This window comes from Pteropus medius, unplaced genomic scaffold, assembly GCF_902729225.1.
Source record: "Pteropus medius unplaced genomic scaffold, Ma_sr-lr_union100, whole genome shotgun sequence".
NCBI lineage: Eukaryota > Metazoa > Chordata > Mammalia > Chiroptera > Pteropodidae > Pteropus > Pteropus medius.
In genome coordinates, this window is record NW_024342474.1 from 5,086,054 (window position 1) to 5,101,976 (window position 15,923).

The following is a 15,923-nucleotide window of genomic DNA, read 5'->3' on the forward strand; positions in this document are numbered from 1 at the left end:
ACATTCATCCCAATTACTAACAATTTGTTCTGAGCTTTTAATGGTTTTGAAAACAATATATGAAGACTATACTTTCAGGAATCATTTCAGTCTATAGTTTGAAAACAATACCTTCAACCTGAAACTTAAAGTTTATTCATTTATATCAAATTGATATTTTGCATTATTAATAAACTGTATCCATTGTCTATTATATGATTATCTAAATGATGTTTCATAATACTTGAAAGTGATACAGACATGGGGTCTTTAATTTTTCTTCCTAACAGAGTGTGTGATATTTTCTCCCATAGGTGTTGGATACTTTTTTAGCTTTAGGGCAAAATTTACTCACTTTGGGACTTTATCCTTAAACTAATAAGCTATCTAGCAAAACATTTTATTGATTAAAAGCCATTTTCCTTCCTAAAGGAAAAACTTTTTGATTTCATGTTTACCCAAATATTCGGGGTCACAGTTTTCTCTTGGTTCTCAAATCACTAGTTCCCAACCAAACTGACTTAGTTATGTATGCTAATTGACTTTTTTTCTTTTGCTGAGATATTTTGTCATACATGGGGCATTTGAGAATTTGATTATCTGCTTTTCCTAAGTTCTGTGATCAAGAGACTGCATATGTCTTACTTATTGCTACACTTCCTAAAGTCAGATGGCTAGATACTCTATCTGCCTCCATCGTCAGAGCTGCTGGAGTGGTTCTTAAGGAGAATCATCACATTGTGAATGGTGCCCTCGGAATTGTGCAATTAGGGCCAATTTCTGAATCTGTACCTCTTCATCTATAAAATGAAAATAATAAGTGTACAGCTTTTTTTTTCTATTCGGTGGGATAATATTTGTAAGATATTTAGTGCTTGGCACAGTTAAACATTGAGTAAATGTTAACTGTTACTGTCATCATCATCAAGTTCTTTAGCAAAGGCCTTAGTACATGGTAGGCACTGAATGTGAATTATTGTTAAATGATTTAATGAGAGAAACCTTGAACCATACCAGACATCCATTTTGTTTTCTTGTTTTCACATACACAGTTTTCAAGGACTGTTAGGAAGTATTATTCAGATTGTTTATTGAGTTTCAGCTTTTGGACTAAAATTTGTTATCAAGTTCATACTATAGATTTTTTTGATATACAGACTTCAGAATATTGAAGAAAAGCCAATAATAACTTTTTCTTGGATGGAATTTGTTGTAAAAAAAAAAGTTGACTATATTTTGCATTTTGTGATCCCTATAATCTATAACGCTATGTTTTCTTTTTGTAAAGGACCACAAAAATCAAAATATGTAGTCAAAGTCATTATTTGGTCCTAAGATATTTCCAGAGAAATTGTGATGCTTAGTTTTCCAAGGTATCTACACAGTTGTTTTTTTTTTTCCCAGTTATCAAAAAAAAATTCATTTAGGATAATTGTCTCTTTTCTACAGTAATTACTACTTCTCTACTTCTAAGATTTAAGACTCAGCAAGATGTTAATAAAAAAGATGAAGCTATTAGAAGCTAGTCAGAGAGAATTTTTTAGGCTGTATACTATTCAAGTTCTCTATTCAATATTTCTGGCAAGAAAAAAACATAAATATTGAAAGATGGGGTTAGAGATCTTTATTTTTTTACATTATAATTATATGACGATCTTATTTAGGTATGGGCAGCACTTTGCTTATCCACTTTCTATCTCAGGATAGTTTTATATAAAATTTCAGTTACAGCTAAATGGCTACATCTTTGAGGGAAAATAAAACTAATCTAATTATTATATGACAGATTAAAAAAGCCATGAATTGCATAAAAATATAAATGTTGTAAACATCTTTTAAAAGAAATTCCTTAAAAATTTGATTTAGTATTTTGAGGGTACCTAAAGTGTAGATAGAGTAATCATGGTTTTTGTTGTATAGAGCATAGTATATTTTAGACATTCTATAAAAAATGTCATTAAATATTTTTCCCACAGAGAAAAATAAACACTAAAACAAGAAAATATGAAAGGATGAGAAGATATATTTGTGGCTAGGAAAAAAGAAATAAGATTTATTTTAAGTACTTTCGACATATTTGAATTGGTAATTAAAATTTGTGATGTCAAGATGTGCATTTTATTCTGTTTTGTCAAATTATTTGTAGCAATGAGTTTAATTTCTATGAAGACATTTTAACTTTTTTAAATCAAATGTATATATTTAGATACATTAGATATTATTAAATATAGATTACCTTGTAAAAAATTAACATACGCACTTCTTTTAGAAACAAATTTTCATACATGATTTATTTTCCCAATTGTAATGCACATGATTATTTATTAAAGTAAGTGGACCAAGTGTGGTGCAGAAATCAGCTGTGTCTTCAGTGAACCGATCTCATCCCTTAGATAGAAGTCAATAAAATCTTGATCAGTGAAGCATTCTCAATGGTTTGATGACTGTATTACTGAACAAATGATCAAACTGTAGAACCTCGAGACTGCCTGGGACTTCTCTTTAAGTGCTTACCCTTTTTCCAGTCTGTTAATTAATAAATCACTTTTTATTAACATGTTTTAGTTGATTAATACATTTAGCTTATACTTTATTCAATAATAGTTTAAAGTAGCTTAAATACCCTTGAAAGCTTATAAAAGATTGTATAATACTTAGGTAAAATAGATAGTCTTCAAGAGTCTTTATTTAAACAAATGTGCATAATAGTAAAGAACTTAATGAAGTTCAGATTACGCAATCTACTCTTTATTTTGCTTTTATAGGCTATCTGCGTAGGTCCAGAAAACATGCAGATAATGTATCCAGCTATATTTGACCAGTTATTGGCATTTGTAGAATTTTCCTGTAAACCTCCACAGTATGGACAGCTGGAAACAAAGCACATTGCAAATGCAAAATATAATCAGGTAATTTACTCTAAATTACATTTACTCTTTAAGATTTCATGGCTTATAAATACAAGTCAGTTTCATTTAAGACGGACTCTGATTAAGAAATTTTTCATTCAAGAATAGACTTTCATATGTCTATAAACAGTTTAAGCTGAAAAGAAATGCTACTTGGAATCTTTTCTGTGTTTCTTTTTTTCTTATTTATGATTTTTGTTTCCCAAGTGGTTCTCTAGGAAGTTTGGCCTTTCATGTTACTCTGTAGTACATCTTTCTTCAAAGTTCCTTTCTTGGCTGCCCCATCCCACTACAAAATGGCTTCTAAATCCCTAAACCTAATCTTACCTAAAATGGATATATGCAATGCAAAATGAAGATATCTACGTATACTAAATAAGATATTGTCTACTACTGGTGTGAAATTTAGTTGGATTTTTCATAAAAGAATTTTATAGCCATAATTGGCAAATTGTAACTTTGTTTTGGCTTAGAGGAAAGTAAATTTCTGAATGCATGCACATGCTGATTTTGTTCACACAACATAAAAATTATAATTTTACATAGTCCGAAAAGTAGTTTTAATGTGTATTAACTTTTCTCATTCTATTTGTCTTGCAACACAATGGAATCACAATAGATCCAACTATTTGCACCGGTGAGTTAAATTTCCTAAAATTGTCCTAACCTATTGGCAACAAATAAAGTACATCTTTCCCAGTTCTTGTTAGAATGCTCTTATGTGCTTTTCCCAGTAGTTTTAACTTTTGCCTGGCTGAAAATTATTTCATGAAATATATATCTCATTGAAAACTGCATGCAATATAATCTGACCCAAACCAAGGCCTGAACTTTAAGACAAAGAAGCTTTCTCTTCGAAAACAATATGATTTCCTTTAATCTCATATACTTTTAACTTCATGTGAAAAATATTACTTTCTAGGCGGAATGGGTAGCCTTGAATTATGTACCGTTTGCTGAAAGGTCTTTAGAAGTAGTTGTGGATTTATACCAAAAAACAGCCTGTCACAAAGCGGTGGTGAATGAGAAAGTGCTCCAGAATATTATTAAGGTATCTCTTTTTAAAAAAATTTCTATACTTTCATTTGATGATAACAGTGTTATTGAAATTACTGTTTAGGTAATAATATATCATCATATTGAGATAAGTGGAAAATATGGATATTATTTATAATAGTGACTTTCTTCCAACATTCATGGGTAGCCATTTTTTTAGAAGGCTGTTTTTCTAAAGTATGAGAATCTTTTTTTAATGAAAAATATTGTAAAGTAAGTATGCGTTATATTTTTTACAATTCTTAAGTCAATGAGGATCCTGGTCCTTAGGATAGTACCTCTCATACTTCGGGGTTGATGAGCATTCAGAGAGAAATCCACAAAGCAGTCCATTGATTTAACTGATCACGTATACTGTCTACCTATAGTTATTTTTAAATCTCATCTCTGTTGACCATATCCCCTTCCTCCAAAGCTTCTTTCTTTTTTTTTTTTCTCTATTTTGAAGGACAGACTTAAGCTTTGCTCTTCTCCTAACACATGCTCTGTATATACTGAACAAACACAGGCCAGTATGAACAGTCTTTGCTCAAGGAAGAAGGCCTTTCTCTTTTCCTTTCTTTGTGCCCATCCTTTCCTCTTCCCACCTTTCTTTGTTGGTGATTCTTTCCTTCATTTTTCTTTCAGCGTCTTATACTTCATTCCGAAAAGATGGTTAAACCTTTTAAAGAAGAACTTTCTCTCAATTTACTTTCTACTCAATTTGCCATCTTCTTTCAACTTTACTTCTGAACTCCATTAAATAGCTCGTGGCCTTCACAGCCGCCAGTCATTCTTGACCTATTGCATGCTGGCTTACTTGTGTATTATGTTACAGAAGCTACTTATTTAAAATTATAGAAGACCAAATCTTATTTAAAATTACAGAAGACCAAATCTTCAAGTCCTAAGCTGTTTTCTAATTCTTCATCTTCCCTATAACATGGTACTGCCCTTGTCTTAAAACTTTCTTCTCTTGACTTTTGTTGTACTTCTTTCTACCCCTCACCACTCACACCATCACAGCTGTCCTCTGTATCCTCATTTATTGGGAATATTTTTAATCATCTCTGTTACCAGGTATTAACTATATAGTAACGATTAAAAGTGAATAAGATTAATTCTTACATTTCATAATTCAGTATAGGGAATAAAGATAACAAATAATACTATGGTATGTTAAGTGCTAAGTGACAACCTCAACGTGGAGGCACCTTTGCATTCATATAGACCTAGCTTAGAATAGTGCACTGCAATTTACTTGCTGTACTATGATTTGGGGGAAATAAACTGGTCCCAGAGTGTTTCTTATCTGTAAAAGAAGTGTAATACCAATACCACTTACATGTCTTAACTAAAAAGAGAATCAACTGAGATAAATATAACAGTATTTTCTAAGTAGTCTGCTGAATAAAAAGTTCCTCTCATAGACAAGTAACTAAACCGCCTAGGAGATTTTGGCAAGGATTAACAGAAGTGACACTTAAAAGAGTAATAGAGTTTGGTAGATAAAAAGAGAAAGAGGTATTTGTAGGTAAACTAAGCAGCATAAAATATCATGGTATATTTTAAACAAATGTCGAGGAATCCAGTTTAGGGAGGTGACAGACTAGAATAAGTCTGAAAAGGTAGCTATAGGTTTTATTCATAAGGAATCAGACTTTATTCTTTAACCATTTGAAGGATTAAACATTGAATAGTTACATGAATCAGTTTGCATTTTTAAAGGAATTAAATATTCCTTTCTGTACTCCCAAATACTTTGTTTATGCCACTTACTACACTGTATTGTGGTTAATTGGACAAGGCTCTTCCTTTCTCAAAAAGTGAGCTTTGTGACAGCAGGAACTGAATTTCTCAGTTCCACATACATTTACTGAGTATTCACTATATTCCAATCCCTGTATTAATTGCTTAAATATTTAAAAAAACTAAAATGTATAAATTGAATAGATCTGCTGTGTTTAACATTTCCTTGATTTCAGTAAAATACTCACTGCAGGAATAAACCATACTTTTATCTAACCTTGAGTTAATGAAATGTTAACTTAGAACAGTGGTCTTTGTATAATTTAGTTTTCTTTGTTTGCAGATGACTTACATTTAGAATCTGACTAGCTTTAACAATAAAAAGGATTTATTGGTGTGCTTAGTTGGAAAGTTCAGAGATGGAAGGCTTTAGGATTGTTTGATTCAGTGATTCAGCAGTTATCACTGAAACCCAAATTTTTTTCTCTGTGCCTGCTTGCTAAGATTGACTGCATCTTCACTGTGTTGTTTTTTTTCTTATAGTTTTGGCTAAAAAAAGGATTATATGTCCAGTGTGTGTGCACTTCTATTACATTATTATTAATTTCCTTAAATTAACCTTAAGTGGACTAGCTTTAGTTCCATGTCTAATTTTAAACCAGTGATTGTAGCCAGGGAAATGGAGTAGACTGGTTTAATAAGCTAATCATCTCTTTACCCTAATTCCCAATTGGAAATGGGGTCAGCTTCCCCAAAGCAATGTGAAGGGGAAAGGGATAAATAGATTCTGGATAAGCTAATCATCTGTTCGTGGAGGTCCATTTCATGCTAATATGTAATGGTTTATATGTGCACTTTGTGAGTACTCAGTAATAATTTGTGTGGAGGATGATGAAATTGGGTTTTATATTCACTCCATAACATTAAAATATGAAAATTTATCTCTTTACTCTTTATCTTTCTCTGACTAGAATTGTTATATAAAAGCAGAATTTTCAGTCTAATTCAAATTAGCTGATAGTACGTGGGTACTATTAATTGATGATACTCTAGGATAACTCTATGTGATAGTTTGGTGAGTCCAGTCTTCTAGTTGCTGCATAGACTTATGACCAGGGAAATCCATTCTGAATCACCAAATTAGTTCTTCAGTGGTTAACAATAACCTGTCTCAAAAGTTGACCAATTAAAAGGAGGTCTCAACATCTTAGTCACTATAGCTCAGATGTTCTACTCCTGTATCCTCAAGGGTTAAAGATAAACCATCTTTTTGAATTTGCAGGTTTACTAAAACATTTGGAAAAGGTACATTAAAATGTTAAAACAAAATTTACTGAACTTTAGAGATAAAACATGAGACTTCAGATTAATGATGCTTAAGCTACATTTATTCTCCCCTAACCATTAGTGGAAAAATGTAAGCAGTATTGATCTTTCTTGGATGGAAGAACTCCATCAGTCAAATTATTTTATGCTAGAAGAACTATGGTAGAATGTTTTAATTCCATAACATTAAGCTGAGAGAAGCTACAAATTTGTAAGTTTCCTACTCTTACGCTTAACTTTTCAATAACATCCTTATCTTTTATGATGAGAAACTGAGGTTCAAAGGTTGTTATTTATTCGGGGTCATTGCTTATAAAATGGAGATAGTATTTTAAAGTATATCTTTCTAGGCAGTAGGATTTGAGGACCGTGACTGAGAATTGGTCTTTCTAGAAAATAACATCCTTTTTTCCATTAAAATGCCTATGCTATTATTTTTTTTCTCTCTGCTATTGTTTTTTTTTTTAAGTATTTAAAGTGGTGTTTATATGTTTTGATTAATACTTATTTTAAACTGTCTTTATTTTAACAGACCCTTAGGGTTCCTCTCAGTTTGAAGTATTCCTGCCCTTCTGAAAGCACATGGAAACTAGCAGTATCTTCTCTCCTCAAAGTTCTTTCTATTGGGCTACCTGTTGCCCGGCAGCATGCTTCTTCTGGAAAATTTGACAGTATGTGGCCAGAACTAGCCAACACTTTTGAAGACTTTCTCTTTACTAAAAGGTCAGCTCATTTATTTTTGCAATTAGGACAGTCTTTGAAGAATTGCAATTTATACCTTTAATTGCTTTAAAAACAGTATTTCTAATTATTCATTAACAAAGTAATTGATTATGAAGATTGCTGGATTGTATACAAATTACAACTGCATTAGGCATTTATCTGTTGGATACATCACCTGCGAACAATGGAGATTTTTACTCTGTATAGTGGTTTTGCTCGTCAGATAGGAATCGCTATATGAATGGTTTTGACTAGATGAAGCTAAGAAGATCCGTTTTTTAAACTGGGTAGTTATTTGTATTACAAGAGTAAAACAATTTCAGAAATCAGTGTTCTGTTAGAATAAATAGGACCAGGGTCAATAATGATTGGCTCTTTAAGGTGTTTAGGTTTGGAAATTCCTCAAAAAATTAAAAATGAAAGTATAGTAGTGCCCCCTTATCCACAGAGATATAGTCTAAGACCCCCAGCTGGATGCCCAAAACCACAGGTGGTGTACACTACATTTTTTTTCCTGTACATACATACCTATGACAAAGTTTATCAGTTAGGCACAGTAAGAGATTAACAGAAATAATTAATAATAAAATAGAACAATTATAACAATATACTGAAATAATAGTTATGTGAATGTGGTTTAAAAAAAGGATGTTGAGGTTTAGCAAAGAAAAATGGAATTTTCATTGTATGATATCCTACTGAAGGCATAGGTTAAGGATGTTATTTTGATCCCTCACTAAGTGAGAATAGAATAATTGGAATACAGACTAAATTTTTTGAATGAGAAATCTACTGTGGTCCATTTAGAGCAGTACTATCCAATACAGTAGTCACTAGCTGCAAGTAATTTTAAGTAAAATTAAAAATTCAGTTCTTTAGTCTCACTAGCCAGATTTCAAGTTCTCATTGACATGTGTGGCTAGTGGCTGTCATGTTGGACTGTGCAGATTATTGAACATTTCTGTCATCACAGAAAGTTACTTTGGTCAGGACTGATCTAAAATGTGATGTTTTACTAATGATGGACTTACCTATAATAGTTGTGATAGCCAGATAGTCTTCAGTTCTACAACTTAATTTTCTTTTGTGCTATGGTATTGAAATTCTGTGACAACAAAAATTTTCTGTTTTTATATACATTAATCACTTTTTAAAACTATAAATGATAAACATACAATGCACTGCTATGTAATCATTTAAATTAGTTTTAAACTATTTAAATTATGCATTTGATATACTTTGAGAAAAATACCTACATTGGCACATTGGTAATTGTTAGATGAATCTACAACAGAACGATTTAACTGTAGAGATTCTACCTTTCTAATATTGTTCAGTTATTCAGTAAAGTTGCAGCGTGCAGAAGGATTAACTTACATTTTTTGCTATAAAACCTTATCTGATATTTCAGAATTGAAACTAATGATGTGTATGATTCTAATTTCTGTTTCTGAAAATGGTCAGACTTTGTTTTGCTATCTTATATATTTCTTACCTTTAGAAATTTTATTGCTATCAATGCAAACATACTCTTTGTATTTGAATGAAAATTATAGGGACTCAAAGAATAGTCAAATATCTTATGTTTTTATCTTTAAAATAACCCTGAAAATATTAGTTCCTTTATGGACTTTATTGTCCAAATCACTGTGTTAATTTATATAAAGCAAATAGATTTAGTAATTTAAACTTTCCTCTTTGTTCCCCAGTTATCTGTCTGTGAATATTGTTCTATTAATAAATTGAATAAGCTTTTTTTTTAAAAAAAGAGGTAACATTGGTTTATAACATTATATATATTTCAGGTGTACAACATTATCATTTGATATGTGTATATCCTATAGCATGCTTATCACCAAAAATATAGTTTCCGTCTGTAACCATACATTTGACCCTTTTTACATTTTGTTGTCCCCCCACCTTCCTTCCCCTCTAATAACCATCAATCTGTTGTCCTTACCTATGTTTACTTTTCTTGTTCGTTTGTTGTTTCTCTTTTTTCTTTATACTCCACATGAGTGAAATCATATAATTTTTGTCTTTTTCTGACTTATCTTACTTAGCATAATACCCCCAAGTCCATCCATATTGTCACAAATGACAATATTTTATCTTTTTTATGGCTGAATAGTATTTCATTATGTATTTACATACACCAAATTTTCTTTATCCAATCATCCATCGATGGATGCAGGTTATTTCCAAATCTGGCCTATTATAAATATAGGTGCCTGTATCTTTTCAAATTTGTGTTTTCATATTCCTCAGACAAATACCCACAAGTAGAATAGCTGAATCATATAGTAGTGCTAGTCTTAATTTTTTGAGGCACCTCCATACTGTTTTTCATAGTGGCTGCACCAATTTACAATCCCACTAACAGTGTGTGAGGGTTCCCTTTTTTCCATATCCTCTCCAACACTTGTTATTTCTTGTCTTTTTGAGAAAAGCCATTTTAACAGGTATGAGGTGATGTCTCATTGTAGCTTTGATTTGCATTTCCCTAATTAGTGATGTTGAACATCTTTTCATATACCTGTTGGCCGTATGTATGTCTTCCTTGGAAAAATGTCTATTCAGAGCCTCTGCTTATTTTTTAATTGTTTGAGAGGTGGAGGGAATGGTCTAGCATTGCTAGAGTTCATGATATATTTTTGGATATTAACTCTTTATCAGAAATATCATTTAAAAATATCTTCTATTCAGTTGGTTGCTTTTTCATTTTGTTGATGGTTTCCTTTGCTGTGCAGCTTTTTATTAGTTTGATGTCCCATTTTGTTTTTGTTTTTGTTTCCCTTGCTCTTAAAGTCAAATCCACCAAAATGTTGCTAACCGATGTCCAGGAATAGGGACAATGTTGTCTTCTATATATCTTATGTTTTCAGGTCTTATATCAAGTCTTTAAACCATTTTGAGTTAATTTCTCTGTATGGTGTAAGGTAGTGGTCTAGTTTCATTCTTTTACATGTGGATGTTCAGTTTTTCCAGCACCATTTAATGAAGAGACTTTCTCTACTCTCTGTTCTTGGCCTCCTTGTTGTAAATTAGTTGTCTGTACATGTGTGGGTTTATTTCTGGGCTCTCAATTTTTTTCCATTGGCCTGTGTGTCTTTTTTTTCTGTCGATACTATGCTGTTTGGATTACTATAGCTTTGTAGTATAGTTTGAAATCAGGTAGTGTGAAACCTTTGGTTTTGTTCATTTTCTCAAGATTGCCTCGGTTATTTGGGGTCTTTAGTGGTTCCATACAAATTTGAGGATTTTTTTTGTTCCATTTCTGTGAAAAATCCCACTGGGATTTTGATAAGGATTTCACTGCACCTATAAATTGCTTTGGGGTGATATGGACATTTTAACATTGTCAGTTCTTCCAATTCCTGAGCATGGAATATCTTTTCATTTCTTTGTTTCTTCAGTTTCTTTCATCAGTGTCATTCATAGTTTTCAGGATACAGGTCTTTTACTTACTTTGTTAAATTTATTCTTTGATATTGTATTTTTTTGTTACAATTGTAAATGAGATTCTTTTCTTGATTTCTCTTTCTCTGATAGTTTGTTATGAGTGTATAGAAACAACAGATTTTTATATATTGATTTTATACCCCACAACTTTATACATTTACTATTCCTAATAGTTTTTGGTGGAGTCTTTAGAGTTTTCTATATATAAAACCATATCATTCACAAATAGTGACAGTTTTACTTCTTCCTTTCCAATTTTGATGCTTTTATTTCTTTTTCTTGCCTAATTGCTCTGGCTAGGACTTTTCAATACTATGCTGAACAAAAGTGGCAAAAATAGGCCTCTTTGTCTTGTTCTTGATCTTAAAGAAAAAGCTTCCAGTTTTTCACCATTGCTGTGCTATTAGCTATGGGTTTGTCATATTTACCCTTTATTATGTTGAAGTACTTTCCTTCTATACCCATTTTATTGAAAGTTTTTATAAATGAAAGTTGAATCTTGTGAGATGCTTTTTCTGGAGCTATCGAGATGATCATATGATTTTTATCCTTCATCTTGTTCATATGGTGTATCATGTTGATTGATTTGCGGTTGTTGAACTATCCTTGCTTCTCTGGAATAAATCCCACCTGATTATGGTGTGATTTTTGTTTCGTGGTTACCATGAATGAGGTTTATATAAAATGAAGATAAAATAGTCTTTTTTCTTCTGCTAGCATGTTATATTCATTTGCCTCTACAAGTTTTGTTCTTTCCTTCCTCCCCGTTTTTTTAAATTGTCACTAATAATCCTTATTTTTTTATGTTGTATGTTCAGCTACTTGTTATTTTTAATGCTCTTTTTCCTTTAACTTTTAGGCTATAATTCAGTATCTCACACTCTAGTCTGTAATAGAGTTGCAATTTTCTGATTCTGTCTGTCTCTCACCCTACTCAAAGTTTTGTATACTTTTGCTTTTCATTTCCAGTAGAACTGCTCCTTTAAACATTTCTTGTAAGGCAGATTTTGAAGTGGTGAACTCCTTCAGCTTTTCTCTGGGAAAGCCTTTATTTCTCCTTCCTATCTAAAAGATAAGTTTGCTGGATATATTATTCTTGTCTGACATTTTTTATCTTTCATTATTTTGAATGTCATTCCACTCTCTCCTAGCCTGTAGAGTATCTGCTGAGAAATCTGATGATAGTGTGATGGGGGTTCCATTATAGGTTACTATCTTCTTTTCTCTGGCTGTCTTAAGAATTCTTCTTCTTCTTTTTTTTTTATCATTGACTTTTAGATAATTTTAATATAATGTATCTTTGAGAAAATCTTTTTGCATTGAGATAATTAGGTGTTCTGTTAGCTTCTTGGGCTTGTATGTCCAGCTCCTTCACCAGGATTTGGAAGTTCTCATCTATTATTTCTTTAAATAGGCTCTCTGTCCCCTTTGCCTCTCTTTTCCTTCTGGGATACCCATTATCCTTTTGTTGCCCTTTCTAATGGACTTGAATAGCTCTTATAGAGTTTTTCACTTGTAAAAAGCTCAGTTTTCTCTCCTCTTCCACTTGAATTATTTGTAGATTTATAACTTCGAGCTCACTAATTCTCTTTTCTATATGGTCTGCTCTATTTCCAGTGATTTCTAATGTCATTCTTCATTTCATTTATTGAGTTCTTCAGCTACAGAATTTGGTTCTTTTATAGAGTTTCAGTCTCTTTGCTAAAGCACTCCTGTTATTTAATTGTATTCCTGAGCTTATTGAACTGCCTTTCTAAGTTTTTTGTATCTTGTTTAGTTTCTTTATGACGGCTATTCTGAATTGCCTGTCATTTAGATAACAATCTTTTGTGGCTTTGAGTTTGGTTTCTGGAGAATTGTCATTTTCTTTTTGTGATACTGTGTTACCATGATTATTCATGGTGCTTTATAGGTATTCCTCTGCTGGTGCATTTGAAGTAGCAAATGCCTTTCTTCTTTAGGTAGGTACAGCTTTAATTTTAATAATTCAGCAGGTTGATAATTAGAGGCTTTTCTTTAGTTTTCCAGTAGGTGGAGATAGAGCACAAGTTTTTGGTTTCTCTTACCTGAGCTGATTCTAGTTATATTTGAGAGCCAGAAGTTTCCACATTTTAAGTTCTCTGCCAGAGGTGTCAAATGAGCCCTCTTTGTCACTGCTTGTGCTTCTGGGGGTTGCTGGTGTGCCTTGCTGTTTTCATTGTTGTTGCATTTGTGGTTTTCCCTGCTGTTACAGGCATCACTGTTAGTGTTACAAGGATGGCCATGCCCCTGATGCATCCAGGTTGTCTGGGTCTCAGGCCATGTATGTTGGGGAGCCAGAGTCCCAAGCCCCGCCATTGCTGCTGCCTGATTTCTTGTGGCCGCTGGCACTACTTTAACCGGGTAACCAGAGATGTGTGCACCACTGCTTTAGTGACGTGGCCTTTCCACAGCCACAAGAGGGGGCTGTGTCTCTGGCGCCCACCCTGCCAAGGCTCTGGTAGGGTGTGCTAGAGTTGTGGTCCCATCTCTGCCGCTTCTGCTGAGCTCCCTAGAGCTGCGGGCTCAGCCACCATGGTTGGGGAACCGGGGTTACAGGTAACATCCCTGCCATTTCTTCAGTTCTGCCTACCTTGTGCATTCCAGTCCACCTATCTTCAGATGTACAGATGTGTGGATCTCATAGGCATCCTAATGTGTTGAGCACAGGAATCTTTGTTGAGTTATAGATGTCTCACTAGTTGTAGGTAAAGGAGAGAAAAAAGGAATCGTTTCATTTCACCATAATACTGATGTCACCTCCGAATTTTTTGTATTATTTTTGCAATGAGTACAACTTTTTTAAGAATTTCTTTTCCTGTGGCTGAGTCCACCATCATCCTTATTCTTGAGTTTCTTGTTGAACATTCTTTATTTTCCAAACTTTGTTCTCATTTTATTAAATTCAGTTTTACACAGTGCTTTTTGTACAGGAAAGTAGACAGTGGAATCAAAGGGCCAATAATAGAGAATTTACATTTTATGTACTTTCGTATTAATGCAGTTGTAGTATAATTTCATTACAATCTTTTGCTTGACTGAGGCCCTATTTACATGAAAGAAGTGTTTTGGATATGTTGAAAAATTACATTGTTTAAGAAGTAGCTAGCATAGTGGGTAAGAATACGGACTCAGGAGCCAGACTACCTAGATTCAGATTTCACCCCATACTTTGTGATGTTTTGGACAGTTTATTTTACTTTTCACTGACTTGTTTTCTTCATCTGTTCAATAGGAATAATAATGCTATCTATCTTATAGGGTTGTTGTGAGGATTAAATCACTTAAAGTAAATGAATACTCAGAATAGTGCCTGTAATGTAAGTGCTTTTAAAATGCTTTCTACCACTGTTATCCTCATTATGATGATTTCTTTCCTTTAAGAGAAACTTGACATTGTCCATGTCCTTTCCCATAAGACAGCTATGTTTTAAACTAAAAAGTTAAAGATCAAAACTCTAAATAACTGGGACCAGGAAATTTACATCTAAATTTGGAGTTTTTAATGGCTAGAAAAAGAGGTACTGAGTTCTGCTATCAAGTAACAGGGAATCAGTGTTCTAAGTTGTGGTTATTCTGGTTACAGATTTAAGCCTTCTACTACATGGAGTAGTTGAAACAAACCCGATATTGAGAGGAGACATGTGGCCTACTCTTGACTCTGCCACCTACTTTCTGTTGACTTTGATCTCGTCATTTCCCCTCACTAGGCATCATTTTCTTTAATTGTAAGAAGAAATTGATTAGACTAGTTGTAAAGGTTCATGACTATTTGTATATATTTTCACATAATGTTTTACACTGAACAGCTATATGGATAAAGCCAGTTTATTTTTCATTTCATAGTCCAAAAATACTTTAAGGCTCAAATTGAAAGCTTTCATTAGTTAGTTGATATTAAAAATTAAGTGCTCACTAAGAGAACTTAAAAACCATGCATATTTTCTTTTTTCTGTTTTTGTTTTCCAAGTAACTGATTACTCTGGAAATCACAAGCTGTTAAATTTTAAATTTTATTTTATGCTACAATAGACTGTATTCTATAACCGAAGTCTATCAGTGGTATTTTGGAATGTTGCAGAGAATAACAAAACTGTTTCCTAACTGTTTTTGGTTCGTAAGTTGCTTCCTTTGGCAAGCAGTAAAATTACAAATAAAATACAAATAAAACCAAAATCAATGAGAAGAAAGCCTTCGAACATCTTTGAGGGCTATCATAAGTAAATAGTTTAAATGAGAAGAAAAACACAATTAAAGATGAAAAAACCTAAGAGCTGTAACCTGGTAGACACTGTCTATTAGGAATTCATTCAGCCAACCTCTTGAGTACCAAAACATGGTACTTGTCCTCTAGAACAGTGGTCCCCAACCTTTTTGTCACCAGGGACCAGTGCTCCTATGAGAATCTAATGCCTAATGTCTGAGATGGAGCTGAGGTGATGATGTTAGCACTGGGGAGTGGCTGCAAATACAGATGATGCTTTGCTCACTCTCTGCTCACCTCCTGCTGTACAGCCCAGTTCTTAACAGGCCGTGGAACAGTACCAGTCCGTGGCCTTGTGGTTGGGGACCCCTGCTCTAGAAGACACATGTTCTGTGGACCTTAAGTTAAAAATCACTAAGTACTACCCAAAGTAATTAAAATGAAACATATTCACACAAAAACTTATACACTAATGTTCATAGCAGAATTATCATAATAACAAAAAAAAGAAAACAGTC

The 15,923-nt window shown here is 32.9% G+C and overlaps 1 protein-coding gene across 5 annotated transcripts in view; it reads left to right on the plus strand.

The window, feature by feature from the left end:
- The window catches only part of MON2 (MON2 regulator of endosome-to-Golgi trafficking), a 99,080-nt gene that overhangs the window by 67,448 nt on the left and 15,709 nt on the right, over positions 1-15,923 (plus strand). For 4 of the 5 annotated variants that reach the window (XM_039865876.1, XM_039865879.1, XM_039865878.1 and 1 more), the window contains 4 exons: positions 2,745-2,888; positions 3,508-3,525; positions 3,811-3,939; positions 7,531-7,721. In XM_039865876.1, the coding sequence (XP_039721810.1) occupies positions 2,745-2,888; positions 3,508-3,525; positions 3,811-3,939; positions 7,531-7,721 (482 nt within the window). The remainder of the gene's footprint in view (positions 1-2,744; positions 2,889-3,507; positions 3,526-3,810; positions 3,940-7,530; positions 7,722-15,923) is intronic. The other variant, XM_039865877.1, reaches the window with a different exon arrangement.